This window comes from Betta splendens, chromosome 2 (genome assembly GCF_900634795.4).
Source record: "Betta splendens chromosome 2, fBetSpl5.4, whole genome shotgun sequence".
Lineage (NCBI taxonomy): Eukaryota > Metazoa > Chordata > Actinopteri > Anabantiformes > Osphronemidae > Betta > Betta splendens.
In genome coordinates, this window is record NC_040882.2 from 8,435,676 (window position 1) to 8,452,200 (window position 16,525).

General features: G+C 42.5%; 1 protein-coding gene across 1 annotated transcript in view; it reads right to left on the bottom strand.

The window, feature by feature from the left end:
• Positions 1-905: 905 nt before the first annotated feature.
• The window catches only part of LOC114870611 (peripheral plasma membrane protein CASK-like), a 29,689-nt gene continuing 14,069 nt past the window's right edge, over positions 906-16,525 (bottom strand). Inside the window, 24 exon segments of the mRNA XM_055504029.1 lie at positions 906-2,741; positions 3,768-3,851; positions 4,254-4,456; positions 4,667-4,702; positions 4,705-4,746; positions 5,457-5,537; positions 6,553-6,668; positions 6,866-7,062; positions 7,576-7,614; positions 8,107-8,142; positions 8,337-8,405; positions 8,487-8,555; positions 8,838-8,923; positions 9,178-9,256; positions 9,470-9,658; positions 10,715-10,795; positions 10,930-11,007; positions 11,215-11,339; positions 12,686-12,703; positions 13,497-13,596; positions 14,118-14,201; positions 14,542-14,664; positions 15,158-15,333; positions 15,548-15,650. Of these exon segments, the coding sequence (XP_055360004.1) occupies positions 2,565-2,741; positions 3,768-3,851; positions 4,254-4,456; positions 4,667-4,702; positions 4,705-4,746; positions 5,457-5,537; positions 6,553-6,668; positions 6,866-7,062; positions 7,576-7,614; positions 8,107-8,142; positions 8,337-8,405; positions 8,487-8,555; positions 8,838-8,923; positions 9,178-9,256; positions 9,470-9,658; positions 10,715-10,795; positions 10,930-11,007; positions 11,215-11,339; positions 12,686-12,703; positions 13,497-13,596; positions 14,118-14,201; positions 14,542-14,664; positions 15,158-15,333; positions 15,548-15,650 (2,391 nt within the window). The 3' untranslated portion in view covers positions 906-2,564.

The following is a 16,525-nucleotide window of genomic DNA, read 5'->3' on the forward strand; positions in this document are numbered from 1 at the left end:
CGTTTAGCTCCGAGTTATTCCACCGGGCCTTTGTGTCGGCCTCTGGAGGTGAAGCATCAGCCACTGATCACTTCAGCGCCGGCCTTGGACACGAGGACAGCGGGGGACTGGACAGGCAGCACATCACTGGTGTCGGGAGGCTCACTGACACTTCACTGCACTGTATCCTCTGCACCTCGCGCTCCTCCAGGTCGTTGCCTGCAGATGGCGTCTCCGCCTCACGGGCTTCCTTGGTGCCAGAGGTGGAGGCACATGGGGAATCCCGACCCGGGGAAACCGAACATCTGTGTCATTTTAAAGTGGGTGAGCTGGGAGCTTCGCTGCGTCTGCGAGCGTTTGATGTGTGTTTGCGTTTCCGGCTGCGATGCCCTCCTGCACACGGAGTCACCGCTAACCACTGAAAGTTCGCCCCCGGCGCAGGTCATACCGTACAGGTTCTTCTATCACTTGCATGATTGAAGTTGAAACCTGCAGGCGGTCACCGAGCATGACCAACCCTCCGTTTGCTGCTTTGATAATGACAACACCGAAGCTGAAGTCCTGCAACCCTGTACGAGGATGGGCCAAACTTGAAATGAACTCGGGTTCTTTTTGGTTACACAGTGTTTTCTCTCCTCTTTCTCTTGACTTCCATTGTGTTTGACACTGGTTAATGATGAATCTGACCTGCTCCTTGTGAGCTGCCGTCCTGCTGATTACCTTGCTCTGGTAGAGTTGGAAAACCAGCAGGACTGTAGTTCTCAAGGACCTGGGATGGGCCCCCCTCTATTAGAGGGTAGAGATAAGCTTCCCAGTCATGAGTTCTGCTATTGTGGACTCGTTCCACACATTAATAATGTATGTTACATTATAAACAGCAGTGTAACTAGAACCAAACCACGACAAACACACACGTCGTATCTCAATTCAAAAGGAAGACAAAGCAGTTTACTTTAAACACGTAAAAGGAAATATATTTTTTTTTAAAAATGAAATAACAAAAAAGAACATTTCGTACAGACGAGCTGCTTTTGTCATTTGCGGAGGTAATTTACACAGGACTTCAAATGGAAACGCTTTACCAGACGTGGCACAGCAGCGACCACACCACACGGTTCCTTTGTTTCCTCTCAGTTATTTGGACGCGTACGTTGATGTGCTTTACTGACCATGCTGAGTTTAGTGTGGGTGCGTTGTTCCACATGTGGTAAAGCATGAAGAGATCATGTCACATACCGAGCTTCTTTTAAGGATTAATATACACTGGCTCTTGGTAATTCACTCGTATGACGTACGCACCATTGAAACATTTACACACAATTTTGTTATTTTCTCTCCCTGGAAACAAGAATACTTCTTATATTTTTAAAGACAACAGTTAAAAGTTCCAAGCCGGTGCCTCTAGGATTAGATTCCTCCCACCTACATAGGCCTTTTTCTTCCACGGTCACATTCCTATGAACAATTCGATTTGAACAAGAAACAAATAGGTTGTCGTGGCGGTCTGCCTGGCACGAACCAGGGGTGTGCATAGGTGTTACCGACGTTTTCCCCAAGGCTCTGATAAGGCAGTTTATCTTTCTCCATTCCACTGTTTTTTCCCTCTTCTAGTTCAGGAGCCTCAGTGGATGTTGGTGCTTTCTCGTAGCTTATTGTATTCCAGATCCACGGACCGCTGAGTTGGGACGTTTTGTGGAGGGCGATGGGTTGGGACAGCCAGGCGGAGGAGGCAAGACAAAACCAAAACCGTGGTAACAGGATGCATTACATGTCTTCTTCATCGTCCATTTTGTGCAAACCGATATGTAAACAAAGACTATCCGAGGTCGGGGAGGGAGGCGGGTCACAACATGCTACAGTAACACAGGGAGACAAGGTGGAGGGGATGCAGTGTGCTCCTTCGACAACCCGACAGGCACGAGAAGGCCAGTGAAATAAATAAAAGGGGACAGTTTGCTGTGCTTTTTGCTTCACTCAAATTTGCATCTGGAGCTGAGGGAGTTACTCGTCGCCACCATAGCAGCTGCTAATGTGCTTGAAAAGTTTGGCTTGTTTGTCACAGAGGCCGAGGAGACTAGGGGGTGTTTGACAGGAGGACATGAGTACCACAATAAGCTCCTTTTGGAAAGGTCAACACACACACACACTCATACACACGCACACACAAAACAGGCACCCACTTAAGATTGCTTTATGGTCATGCTCACTATTGCCTTGCCAATATTACCAACCATCCATTAATTACAAAAGAAAAGTACAAAATATCTACCACACTGCCCCTCCACTCCCCTCTGCTCAACTATGAGGACAGAACCATATTCACTTTGTTTTATCATTTATATATATATATGTACTGTATATATGTACACAATATGCCATTTGAGGCTGTTGAGAAAAAAGGGGCAGGATGGCGTCTCTGTAGTGAGGTGACAGAGTCATTAGTTTCTTATTTTCCCTCTTTTTCAGCAACAGTTTATCTACAGAATTGTGACTCTGATGAGCGATGTGATTCAAGGGGGTTTGATCAACGCGTTGCATTTGCGCCGATCACACGTGGATTGTTCAGATGAGCTTAATTGCTGCCGTCAGTAGACCCAGGAGACGGGAACCCACTGAGGAGTGTTGCACACCAGGTCCACCGCCTCCTCCAACAGTCGTATGGTGTCGTCGATCTCGTTGTTGATGATGGTCTGGTCGAAGTAATGGGAGTAGGTCTGCTGCAGCATCTCTGATTCCTTCTGGAGTCGCTGAAGAGAGTCATCCTGAGGAAGCAGAGAGGGGGCTGTCACTGACTGGCCTTCAGGATTCATTTGTCACCTTAACAACTGGGACATCTTTTTACATTAAAGTTGCAACAGGTACTTTTGAAAGGGCAGGAGCTACAAACTGAAATATCAGCTGATGTGTGGTCAGTCTGCTTTAAAGTTCATGATTTACTTGGTTGCATTATGTTACTGAAGTATTATCAGCTGGCTGATATTTAACAGTAACTTACTTAAAAAGCAGCAAAAAAATCATCAACTAATGTGACTACTACTTGAACAAAATAGCAAGATTAACTGAAATATTAACTGGTTGCTGCTGCTGGTGCTGATGTTGTGATGGACAGGTGTCAGCATGAGAAACTCTTCATGATCAAAAGGTGTCAGAACACAGTGCACTGCACCTTGCTGCATGATGCATGTTAGTGATATATTATATATACTCAGGACATGTTTTTGCAATAACTGTCAATAACATTGTAACCAGACTGTTTTTTTTAATAGTTCATGGTATAAGAAGAGGAAACATGACGGGAAGGTAAAGATAGGACAGAGGAGACAACAATGCACCACAAATCAAGATGTACCACCTACAGAGAACACAATGCAGGGGATTTATAGGAGGATTAGGGGGATTAGCAGTAATCAGAAATGATTGGGCAAGATAACTACTGGAGCTATAGACTTCTACAATCTCAACACAACTTGAACTTAGACCACTTTATCGGTACTTACAGGCAGTTTCCTGCACCATTTTGGAACCTTTAGTGCAAATTAGGCATGCCAAAAAAACATATAAACATGCTTAAAGCAAAAAGACACAAGCAGAAATTAAGGCTGTCGTCACACTGGGGTTTTGTTTGCTTGTATTCAGCTGCTCCCCCAAGCCAGCTGGTCTGCTGGCTCAACCCAAAAAACCCAGTGTGACTTAGGACTGAATGAAAGTTAGTGATTATGTGGAAATAAGTTAAACTTGAACAACGCGCATGTGTGGGAGAGAAGGCAGTATAAAGTTTATAACTATACCTCAGTCAGGCCAGGGGTGATAGTGGGGGCTGCGATGAAGACGACGTATGGCGCAAACTCAGCTGTCCTGAGGATCTTTAGTGCCTAATGAGAGAGGGAGGAAGGGTTTATTTAATTTCTGTAGTAGAACTACCCAACAAATATAATGTGTTTTAGGCGTTGATGCCAAAATTCTTCATTTACTAACAGAGAATGTTTGGCAACACGAACCATATGAGCAGCACTGACTGACCGAATGAAAGTTTCTGTGCCCATACAAATGCAAGATATTTCTTGAGAGAGTACTGTCAGCCATTCTTATACCCATGCACCTTAAAAGCCAGCATTGCTATTAGGAAAGGCGGAGATTGCGAGATGCTAAAATAACTAAAAATGCAAAAGAAGAGTTTCAACTGTTGAACTGAATTGTCATGTTAGCCTACCAATACACTTAAGCAGAAGTATTTCTATGATGCTGAACCCTCAGACCATCAAGTCCTCAGTTACCTGTGGTTCGACATCCAGGATGGAAATCATGCCCTGGGAATGGATCTGCCTGATGGTCTCCAGCCTGGTGCCATACATGGCATCTTCATGGCTGCCATACTCCAGGTAGTCGTTGTTGCTGATGTCCTGCATCATCTGTTCATGGGTCACAAAGTAGTAGTTCTTTCCGTTCTCCTCATCCTTCTTAGGAGGCCGAGTTGTGTCTGCATTGAGAAAGACAGTTATGACTCGAAAGAACACATATCAGTTTGGTGCAAGTAGTTATACAGGTCACAATGTGTGTGTATGTTTGTGAATTTATACTGGTGGACTCTATATGTACAAGTAATTAGAGTTTGTGCAATAACTTAAGTTAGCACAGTCAATTAATGCAGTCAGTGCATCCTGGTATTCTTTTCTCTGTGTTTCCTTACGAGGAATGGGGTAGGCGAAGCGGTCAGGATGTTTGTAATGAGCGTGTTCTTGATGTGCCTCCTCCCAACTCCATGAGCACCTGAGATGAAAGGATCCAGCACAGACAGGTTAAATTGACCCAGTAAGTGTAGAAGCAGTATTATTTTACTGTGACTAAGTTGGAAGATGTGATTTGTTGTTCTAGTGGCCTTTAATCTATCAGTCTATCTAATCTAAAGTTTTAGCATTCTTTGGGCAAAGGGTTTGGTGAGTGGTGTAAAGGAAGACGATATACGGTAGTCGCTTAGCCCCACCCCCATAGTTTCTGTCCCTTTTTAACAGCATTCCCACTAGGAGGCAGTAGGAAGCTACCACAAACCTGTGGTAGTCAGCTACAGGAGTCAGATACTCGCCTGAACTCTTGTAGAACACGATTGAACAGATTATACTGACATGATGTGAGTGGGAAACACTGACAAATGACCCTTCTGAGTAGCATACTGTAGGCAAAGATGGGTTGTATAGGTGTGAAGTGGTCAGCCAGTATTTTGCATCATCTTGTTTGTCCCATGTCGCTGTTGCAATGCTCCCTTGCTTTATTTCGGTCTCCTCTCTCCCTTTCATCTGTCCGGTCCCTCTCCCATGTGTGTCACAGAACCAACATCTGTTTAGGTCATGACTGTACAAACCTGAACACTTGCATCTATTAGCCTTTATATTCAACATTGCCATTTCCAGTAAATGGATTTTACTGCGCCCAGCCTTTGACCACTTCCTTGATCTATATAAATACTTGTGCCATTTACTTACCAAGCAGAACCAATGTTTTCCGCTTGAAAGATGGCACCTTCACCACTTCCTCATATGTCACTAGGTCTAGTTGGTCAAACACTGCAGCAGACAGGAAGAAAAAAAATAGGTCAACTTTTTTTTTAACATCTAGGTACTGACAAGTTAACTCATGTAAGGTTTTTTGTTTTAACATCATGTAATGTTAAGGAAATGTGTTGGTACACCTGGTACACCGTAAACAAAGCACAGATCTCCCATATTCACAGTTAACGACACAGATGCTATTAGGTGTTATTCAGGGCCTTTTCCAACATTCTGATGCAGACTGTATTTGGACCATCTAATGTAAAGATGTGTATTGATGAATTTAATACTTTTGAACAATACTAACCACTAATAGTACAGAAATCTATTAGGTCTAGGATCCTTACATTCTTTAAATGTAGACCTGCACCATTCAATTATTCAGTATTAATGCAGTGCATAAAACAAGACCTGATCAAGGTTAGAGGCATGTATTTCTAATTTACACTAGCCTTTCACAAATTGAGGTGAAATAACTCTAAGCTGGCATCTTGTCAACGTTAATTACACTGCAAAATCATGGAAAACATCAGGAGGAGGATGGAGGTATAAGAAGCAGATAAGGAGGAAGAAAAACACAGAAGCTGAGAGGACAGCTGTCTGGAGTTACTTACATGCAGCCATGTCATTGGGTAAGAGACAGCATGAAATATGGACAAAGGGTGGGAGCGGAAGGGTTAATAAAGACACGATAAAAGAAAACAGCTTTGACAAAAGAAAAAGAGCACCACAATTTAAACATCCAACAACTGTTAATTGCAACACAGTCACTGGAAAATGGGGCAAAATCGAGACACTATAAAAGGACTGTCAGAGGGGAAATGCAACAGACGTGCAGCCGTTACACATAAGGGGAGTTACGAAGGTGCGACAATGTGGTTATTTAATCCATAAGCCAGTTGAAATACAATGTTTTTCTTACAGTTAACAAAAGCAGTTCTGTGTTGTAGGAACCTGTGGTTAAATTCAAACATGTAGCCAGATGGACAACCTGCTGTAGTCATCTACTAGATGAGCTGTCAAGACTTACCTGCATTGTGTTTGGCCAGGTACTTGTCTTTGTACTGTTTCTTCTTCTTGCCAAACCAGGTACAACTGGCCTGCTGTTCCTGTTTGGTCTTCTCCATCGCTATACACGCCACACGCCTGCGGGAGCACAATTTACTGTATATTCAGTGTTATATATTCATTATAATGCACTCCAGGACCACTTTAGTACCCAATGACGCTGATAAAACAGAAGAAGGCGGAATTAACCCTTCTGTGCAAGCGCCAACTCAAAAACTGACATATTCCAACCTGCTGTATTGTATTGAATGACATGAGCTTTGGATTCTACTCACCACTCCTGTAGCTCAGGTGAAGGGATGAGGCCTGCTGTACCGTTCTTGGTGTTCTCCAGCTTTCCCTGCCACCAGTTGTGGTCGTCCTTCGATATGATCTGAATGATATCACCAACCCGGAACTGAATGCCAGCCTCCTTACATGGAATGAGGTCGTCTTTGGAGGGATCGTACTCAAACTGAGCGCGTACATAAATCTGTAAAGAAGGGACAAGGAAACAGACGAAGAAAAAAAAAGTGCTGACAATGAGGCAAAGAATAGCATTGTGCTCACAGAAGGATGTAAGGGGAAGAAAATGACTGGCCAAGCTGCTGCCCACATGAAGGGACTGGCTGTTAATTTGTTAGGTTATATAGATGCAGTGCTGACATGAGCCATTAAAAGATAAAAAGACAGCAGTGGGAAAATCCACAGCATAGAAGCCAAAGCAGGAGAGGCACGGACATTCAGATAAATGACGAGCAAGACGAACATGATTGAACAAAGTGCTTTTCCACTTCTGCCCATGGGCATATCCGTTTTATCAAGGTTTCATTTGCACACATGAACACTGTTACAGCGTTTTCCGTTGACAAACCAAATATGACAACCTTGCCTTGATAGGTAGCATGGCATTTAGACATGACTATGAGGAGCAACCGAGCTCTGCAATGGGGGTGGGAGGTGTTGGGATCTACTTCTACAGAGGGTCCACTTAGAGACATCTTACCTTCACGGACAATTTGTCCTTGATAGCAGCTCTGGTGATCTATAGGGTTGAGAGCATCACACACACACGCTTACATATATCATGCAGTATAAAATGCTATGGGCATAAATCAAGGAGGTATGGTGAGGAGCTCATCATAGGAAGACAAATGTACTTTTGAAATGCATATGCTGCAATTTATACATAAAGTATAAATGCATGTATGTGTGAGCATGATGAACACAAATTTAAAGACACAATGGCCCTAATTACAAACAGAAAACTGAGCCATTTACTGTTGCTCATTACTGATTTTACAAACTGGACTGTATTAGTCTATGAAAAAGATTTTATAATATAGGAAATTGTTCCTTTAACATAGGTGGCCAAGGACGTGGCGAAATACCTCATGTAAAGGAAACAGATGTAATGGGAAAATGCAAGAGTGCTTATAAGTGCATACATGCAGGTTTAGATGAGTGTTAGTTTGTCATATCAGTAGCAGATTGTGAGGCAAAGAGGACCAAGTTAAACTGGAGGAAGAAATCTCACCTGACGGCCTTTGGGCTGAACGGTTGATGGCAGGTCCTGGGTATCATGAAAGTGAGATTTGATTAGTTATTATTTCACAGGACTGTTCTACTTTGATAGATAGCAGTAACAAAAGTTTTTTTTTACAATAAATGTAGGGATGTAAAAACCTGCACATACTAGCTGGACCTACAAATGATTAACATGTGCTGTATGAAACCAAACTGATAAAAAACAATGTGTAGACTTACCAGAATGGAGCTGGTCACACTAGCGTGACCGTTTGCAGGCGACTGTCGGGATAAATCAGGCGACTCTTTCTGCAATAGAAAACACAAACAACTGTTCTTCTCTGGCGTCTGCAGAAGGTTAAAAACAAATGTGGGTTCCCATTCCCCTACCTCACAAGACATGGACTGGGACCGGTAACTGGGCACAATTTTGAAGGTGATGCTACCCCTCATTTCTCTCTGCAGAGAAGGGAAAAGAGCACATGACACAAAATGATTGTAACAAAACCCTAATAAAATTATAACAATACAATTTGTTCTAATTACTAAAAGGAATTAGAACAAAACCACATATGACTAGTATTTTTTTAATAGTATGACTAATGCTGATGCATTTTGGGCTGAGTTCAAAACCTATAGATTCCCAAGAACATCAACAGTTTCATCAGAAGGGCTGTGTGATCCACGCAACTTGAAATTCAAAGTGGTGTGTTTGACTTGTGGTGTGTCTGTATGACTTACCAGCATCTTCTGGAGCTGCTCTACAGTCTGATTGGCAACACTGATGCCATTAATCTCTCGGATTTCATCTCCTACATGCAGAGTCCCTGAAGCAGTGATATAATAAATTACTAAAAGGGTACAAACGAGGCTCCTGGGTGTTGAAACATAAATGCTGCACTGGCCAGAAAACCCTCACAGGTTACTGATAAAACTCCAGAGGAGCCAAGGCAATTTAAGGAACAGTTACACTGTTCAGTAGTTATCAAACTCAAACATTAACTGTTGTTTTATTGTTATTGTTAGTAGATTATGAATGTGTGGCCTAAGCTTGAGCAATATATATTTATTATAAAACTACCTTGTCGATGTATCATCCCACCATGCATGATGCGGGCCACGATACAGTGGTTGAGGTCATTCATTTTAAGAGTAATGCCCTGGAAAGGATGGAGGGAAACATCATCAGTGGAGCTTGACAGTATTTTAGACTACAACACAGTTTACCACGCTGAGTTGTAGCCATAACCAATTTATCTCTACGCTGATGCAGTAAAGCCTATAACCTGCCAGGTGACAGGACACTAAAGCCCATTTGTTGTGTGTACATGCACTTAGCAAAATCAAGAAATGTGTGTTTTCCATCTACACACCATGGGCTCATCAGTATTCTTCTGGAACTGGACCAGGCGAACTCTGGTGACGTTCTCCAGGTCCATGTCTCCGTTGGTGCTGTCTGGGGAGTCTCCGTTCAGGTAAGGTGAAGTGGGTGGGGGGGTCACCCTGAGTGCCTCATCGCTGTAGACCTCATGAGCCACCACATCATGGGTCTGCAGCAAAGCCTTGAGGGTGTGAACACATATCAGTGTTCAGTCTAAAGGCCCCACTGCATAGTCTAACAAACATGCTCCCTTTGGTCTGCAGGTGAACCCAATGAAAAACAATGTCTTGTGCACTGTACACGGAACAACATAAGCTCACATGGCTCGAATATTAAAGTGGGCTCACAGCAATCATGCCTCAGAGTGTTTTTATTATGATCTCCTGACTGCTAATCGGCCCCTAATGCCTTGCACTTAATGGCTTTTGACCCAAGTATAACTACTTGCACACAAATTTCCAACAAGGAAATTAAAATGTGAAACTGTTCATAATCCACACCCCTACTCAGACGACGAAAATGTGCTACCATGCTGTCACCCTTCACACACATTGCCACCAGTACTGTGTCTACAGACGGATGAAAGCCCTGCTGATCAGGTCAGTAAGGCAGCTTAATTGGATTCAAGCAAACCCAAGATGTGACACATCTAGGAGGTCCCACACATTTAGTGGCAGGAATCCCCTCCGCTCCTTTTCCTCTCCTTACTAAGCTAAATGAATACCAGCAACGTCCAATACTCACTTACTGCCGTGTTGTCTTATAAGTTAGAAGGAATCAAGAACATTTAAAAAGTCGCAGCCAAACAGTAAAACTCAAGTTTAGTTTTGAAACGCCAATTAGTTTACACAGTAATGCTAAGTGCAACAAATGCTTCTCTCGTTCAGCTAAGGCAATTCACAGACCCCAAAAATATAATCCAACTCACTAAAATGTATCGGCCTCAGTTTCTAAGTCTTCCTCCAATATTACTCTTCTACTCCCGCTAGACTCCAGAGCTACTGTATATCCATACCAGCCCCAGCGTGTTCTTCCCGAAGCTCTAATGCGTGTGTCTATCCCTCACCAAGCTCAGGTGCTAAGCAGCTTTGTGGCAGAGGGAGTTGTGTGAGCCCTACTTCTGATACAGTTGTAATCTAACACGCCAATGAGCACATCACAGACTCGCACACGCGGTCTAAGCTAGCTGCTGATAAAACTACAGCCGTGTACTGTGCTGCTGTGTGTAACGTCGCACCATGAAGTGTGGCTGTGTGAGGATCCTCCTGAGCTCCTTGGCCTCCATGTTTTCTGGGTAACAAGAGATGGTTTCCAGTACCTGGTGAGTAGAATAACGCACATAAGACAACACTCCTGTTTATATGGACATTGTTAGCGTTGCACAACATCAAGTTTGATGTAAACTTAAAGTTGTCATGCACATTTAACAATCACACACAGCAATGTCCTCACCTCTTTGGCTCTCTGCACACCATCACTAGGGGGATTTCTGATCTGAGGGGATGACCTGGTGTTGATTTTGTCATAAAGCTGAAAACACAAACAATAACGTGGCTATAAATACCTAGCCACCACTGATATTGCAGAGTTGATCCGAAGAAGCACCACATACAGAAACCAAATACTTAGCAGGCTTAAGTAGATGTAGGTCAAATACTGAATGCAGCTGATGCTTTACTTGTGACACCTACTGGGCATGTCAGGTATTGCAAGTGAAGAGAAGTACAATTAACTCACATCTAAAAGGGTGTGGAGGTGCTGGTCTTGGAAGACACTGTGTAGGAAGTCCATGTCTTTCTCACTGCAGTCAGTCAATGCATGAATTTCCTCTAGACTGTCCAGGACCTGTGATACTGCCCCTGTGTGTACACATACATCTGTGTTATACACTCGAACTGAATCACACACACACACACACACACACACACACACACACACACACACACACACACACACACACACACACACACACACACACACACACACACACACACACACACACACACACACACACACACACACACACCAAGCAGTTCCCGCAGACATTCACTACAACACAATGCAAACACTGAACATGACACATACACGTGTGCACAAGCACCCCCGTTACATGTCCACAAACAGGCAAACATTGGACATAAAAGACAAAACAAAATCACAAACAATAGAAATAAAACACAGAAAACACACAAACACTCATAACTATTTAACCCCAAGTACCTGCTGCATCGCCCACACATGCAGCAAAACCAGAGAAACAGCATCAATACAACATCAGGTAAAAGTCACTTTAGAAAGTCAGTGAGGATGATGAGTTTGGAGCAGATCACACAAGAAGAAAATGCTAAATAAAAGAATAAAAAGATACAAAAATGTGCAGAGCAAGATGCAAATGCATAGTAATAATAATAATAAGAAGAAGAAGAAGAAGAAGGAGAAGGGGGAGGAAATAGTGATGTAAAATGATGGGAAATGTGCTCTGAGGTCAGACAATTCTCCGATCCCAGAAAATATCAGTGAAGTAAATATATTTATCACTGGGATGCTTAAACCTTTATATCTTAAAAGACACTCTTGGATGACAAGAGCATGCAAGAAATAAGTAATAATTGGAAATGGAAACAAATTAATCTCTGACTGTGATGAAAATAAGACAAAGAGCGCAGAGGTGAAGTATAAGCTGTAAGCTTGTTACACGTTTGTGTATAAGTATCACATAATTACATACAAAACTAAAATACATACTTAAAAGATAAAGTAGAGATCCACCATTGGGTAATCAAATATCTTACGAAATATATAACATACGTCTCTCAGTTTCATCTGTTTTGTTTTTTTCTCAAACTGGAAAACCAATACTGCAAAATCTATTGGTAATTGTTAATAATTAGCTTTCATATTAAGGAAACTATACACTACATACATACTACTGCTATGTATGTAAGCAACTCTAGCTTTGTTTCGCTTTGTGCATAAAGACAGTAAATCAGCTTTTTTGTCTGTTTTACAGCTTTCAGTGAGAAATTGAGATGGCAAGTGAACGGAATACCATCTTTACAGGTCAAGTTTTTTCTTCATAAGGGCACAGGAGGGAAGACAGAGGATGACATTTTGCAGGGTCAGAAGCCATCATCCAAACCAACTACAATAAGCAAAAAGCTGGTGACGATGTCATCAACAATCTAAGGCTGGGGAGGGTGATACGTACTTTCAGCAGCTAGCAGTCCTAGAGACAGCGTAACAGAAGGAAGACAACACCAAAGAAAGAGGCCGAGGTTAGATGTTTGCAGCAACTACAGATGCAACGTTTAACACTTCAAAACAAAAAGACAATGCGAGAGGGGAGAGAGCAAAGATTGTAAGGAAGCATTAGGGCAGATAGGGAGTAAAAGGAGGTGAAGCAACGTAGAGCTAAATTAGCAAAAGCAGCAGGTCTGTGAAAAATCTGCCAACATGATGGAAGCTTCTCTACTACAAAGGAAAGACCAGAAACGTGTCTGGAGCCAAATGCAAAAATAGACCAGTCACCAGGAAGGTTGATTACAACAGACTGCCAGTCTCAGCATAAAGGGCAGTGCTATATCTGGCTGCACATAAGGGTCAGCCTTATTCACTCTAATGAATCATTAACCTATAGGCTACTTTCTATCGTTCATGACAGTGTCATACATGTGGGTTCTATGTGCTGAGAACTATTGGTGCTGTAGGTGCAACCATCAGTCTTTCTACCAAAGGAAGTGAAAGTCCCTGGTGGAGACAGGGAAGTGGGGATGTTGGTCAACATCTGTCCTCACTTTGACAGAGGAAGTTCACACAGACGGCTGGACGTCAGATAAAGACAATGGAAACCAGAGTTGCCTGGTGCAGATGCCAGTTTAGAGGTTCCATCTCTGACCTTCAATGACCCATTAGTAGATATTTCAGATAGAGGGAGGCCTGCCATACATATGGCCACCATTATCTAAATTGACAACTGTCCAACCCAAACCCACATACAGAATGATGGGTGTGTGTATTACCTGAGGAAGTGGGGTCATCTGAAAAGTCATGTAGCTCCTCAGGTGGGTCACCATAGTAGGAATTAAACTTGTGGCTGGAAACTGCAGCCAGCACTGCACCCTGAGATACAAGGCAAGGAGAAGGCTCAAAGAAAAAATACATAATAGCGATGTAGCCATCTCTCTCTGAATGTGTTATCACAGATACTCTTCGTATAGTCTTCGGAGGTCCTCTTTTTTAGTAATGTGCGGGTCACACTGCTGATGCTGCATGTGAAGAGCACACTGACACATGATGGGACGTTAGACTTGAGGAATTGGCCTCCTGTTGACATTTAGTGATATCAGAAGTCTACTACTACTACTATTAGTTTAGCTGATGTTCTCAATAAAAGGTGTAGAAGATCATGAATTATCATGACAGAATATTTGTGGTTGTTGATATTTATAGATTAGAAGACGAGCTGATCACAATCAACAGGTGCAGTAAACCAGGAAGCGCTGACAAAGTGTAAGGGCCCACATTTTAGCATGAAATTAATCTAGGTCAGTGATCAGAAACAACATGTACAATGGTGTGGAGGTGGTGACACTTCCTCTTTTGGGTTAGATGTTTGATCGTGGTGGCGATGCTGTGCTAACCTTCAGCTTCCTCCTGGCATTGAACTTCCTCAGTTGTTCCACCGTTTCTGGTAGGTGGATCTTGTAGGCATACCTGTCCCTCTCCTGCAAAGACACACACGTACGGTCACATTAATACAAATGGAAGCTAGAAACACAATGGTGGGGGCATGTGCACTCTTCCTTCCACAGAGACAAAACACACACTTTAGTGCAGTCACAAAACGGATATGAAAGCCTTATTGTGGTTCTAAGCAGAAGGAAATGCTTGATTCTTCTTCAGGCCAGTCGTTGGTCTGAGGGTTTTTTACCCCATACATTTATCACTACATATCTGTTTCCTGTTTGTCATACACAATGAACAGCACACAACAGTTGACCTAGTAAAGTTTGCAATATATGAAGTGAGGGCTCCGAGCTCGGCCAGAAGATGTACGGGACTTGCCTTTAGCCAGGGGTGGTTGAGGGCCTCGTAGACAGTGATCCTCTCGGCAGGGTCCAGCATCAGCATGCGCCTCACCAGGTCCTTGGCACTCTCAGAGATATGGGCCCACTGGCGCGGGTTCATCTGGTCAAACAAGCAAAGATACAGTGACAGACAGACACTTTGGAAGCATTGGCAGCCTATATTACTATAGCGGTTTGGCCACCGGGGTCAGAGCTCAGGTCAGATGAGGTCTGAGATTAGTAGACATTACATTTGACACATTAGATACTGGAAAAATAGCGTGAACATGGCGTGAATTTAGAAACAGCAGCAGCAGTTTAAAAGAAGCTACTGCTGTGCCACCCATCAAGCTGCCTGCGGTGATTCCATCTGTCACATATTAGTGCACAAATACAACGGCGCAGGCTGAAAAAAAACAACGATTTGGAGGCCTTAATCTCACCATCCTCCTGTTTATTTACCACTTTTCACTGACAGAGATAACAGGAAAAGGAAAAACCCAATAATTCTGTACAAATGTTTGGCCTCAAATAAACTGCTTATGTTAATATTTGACCAGCACCATTTAGTGTTAACAATCTAAATTCTGTTCCAAGTCATTTAAGCTACTTACTTTGTATTTCCCCTTAATGATGGCCTCAAACAGGCGCTCCTTGGTACCGTAGAAAGGCAGGCAGCCGGACAGGAGGATGAAGAGGATGACGCCACATCCCCACACATCCACCGGTTTGCCATACGGCTCCCTCTTCACCACTTCTGGGGCCATGAAATGAGGAGTACCTACTCGCCCTGAGAGAGAAAAGTTTTGAAGAGTATGTTGCTATTATTATTATTATTATTATTATTATTGTATAGACGGGTTCAACTGATGAACCAAAATTGCATTTGCATTCAATTACTATCTAAACCCAACATTCTAACTAATATGTTTCCTTTACGCTTACACAGGGATCACTTTTTAAATTAAATATAGGTGTGCACTCGTAGGATTGTATGAATGTACCTCCAGCTACTAAGCCAGACTCTCCCAGCTGTATTGCCACACCAAAGCCCCCAAGCTTGACTGGAGCAGAGTTCTCCTTTGAGGCCAACAGCACACAGTGAGGCTACAGAGGAATAGAATACAGTGGTCAAATAGAATGACGAAGACGAAGAAAGTAGTAAATCACATTAAACTGTAATAGGAAATGCACAAGCTGTACTAACTAACAAATGAGGCGATACACTGATTTATGCATTTTACTGAAACAAAAAAAGTCATCCCTAGCTTTGCAGAGCATTGCTCTGCTCTCTGTGCAAAAGTGCAGGATGTTTAATGTTCAATTGCTGGTTAGCGGCGTTTACAGTTTCACAATGACAAGACGACTTTGCAACCTACAACCACAATATTATTATAATGATCATGTAGACAAGAAAATGTCTTGCCTCGCCCCAAGATTAATAATGGTAAGTAAACACCACGAGATGCAAAACAGAGAACTATGACATGACATGACATGACATGACATGACATGTGAGAACTTTGTACTGCCTTGCTTGTTTCAGGAGAACTTGTATTTTTGCTATTTAAAACAAAATCTAGTCAACACATTATGTAAAAAAGGCGTGAAGGGTTTCTAATGCAGCTGGTCTTCAGTTACGGTCTACTGTACTGTACGTCAGGCAAGCTATCAAAGAATAATTAAAATAACTAAATAACTTTTTGAATTGTTGAATAATTATCCATTAAACTTTTATAAGTATTTATGTTTTTATTATTTTCCACACAGTGAACTATTAAACACCCAAACATTTCTTCTACTGTACAGCATGTAATCACTGTTATACAGAAGTTAATAAACCACATTAACAGAAATGTCTGCATTAAAAAAACCTCAAAGTTTTTAAGAAAAAAAAGCTGAGTCAGTATTTTGGTAAGATCAAGGTTTTCCATCTGTGCATGTATAATCGAAGAAAGCTAAACTACTGGGGTAATAAGTTC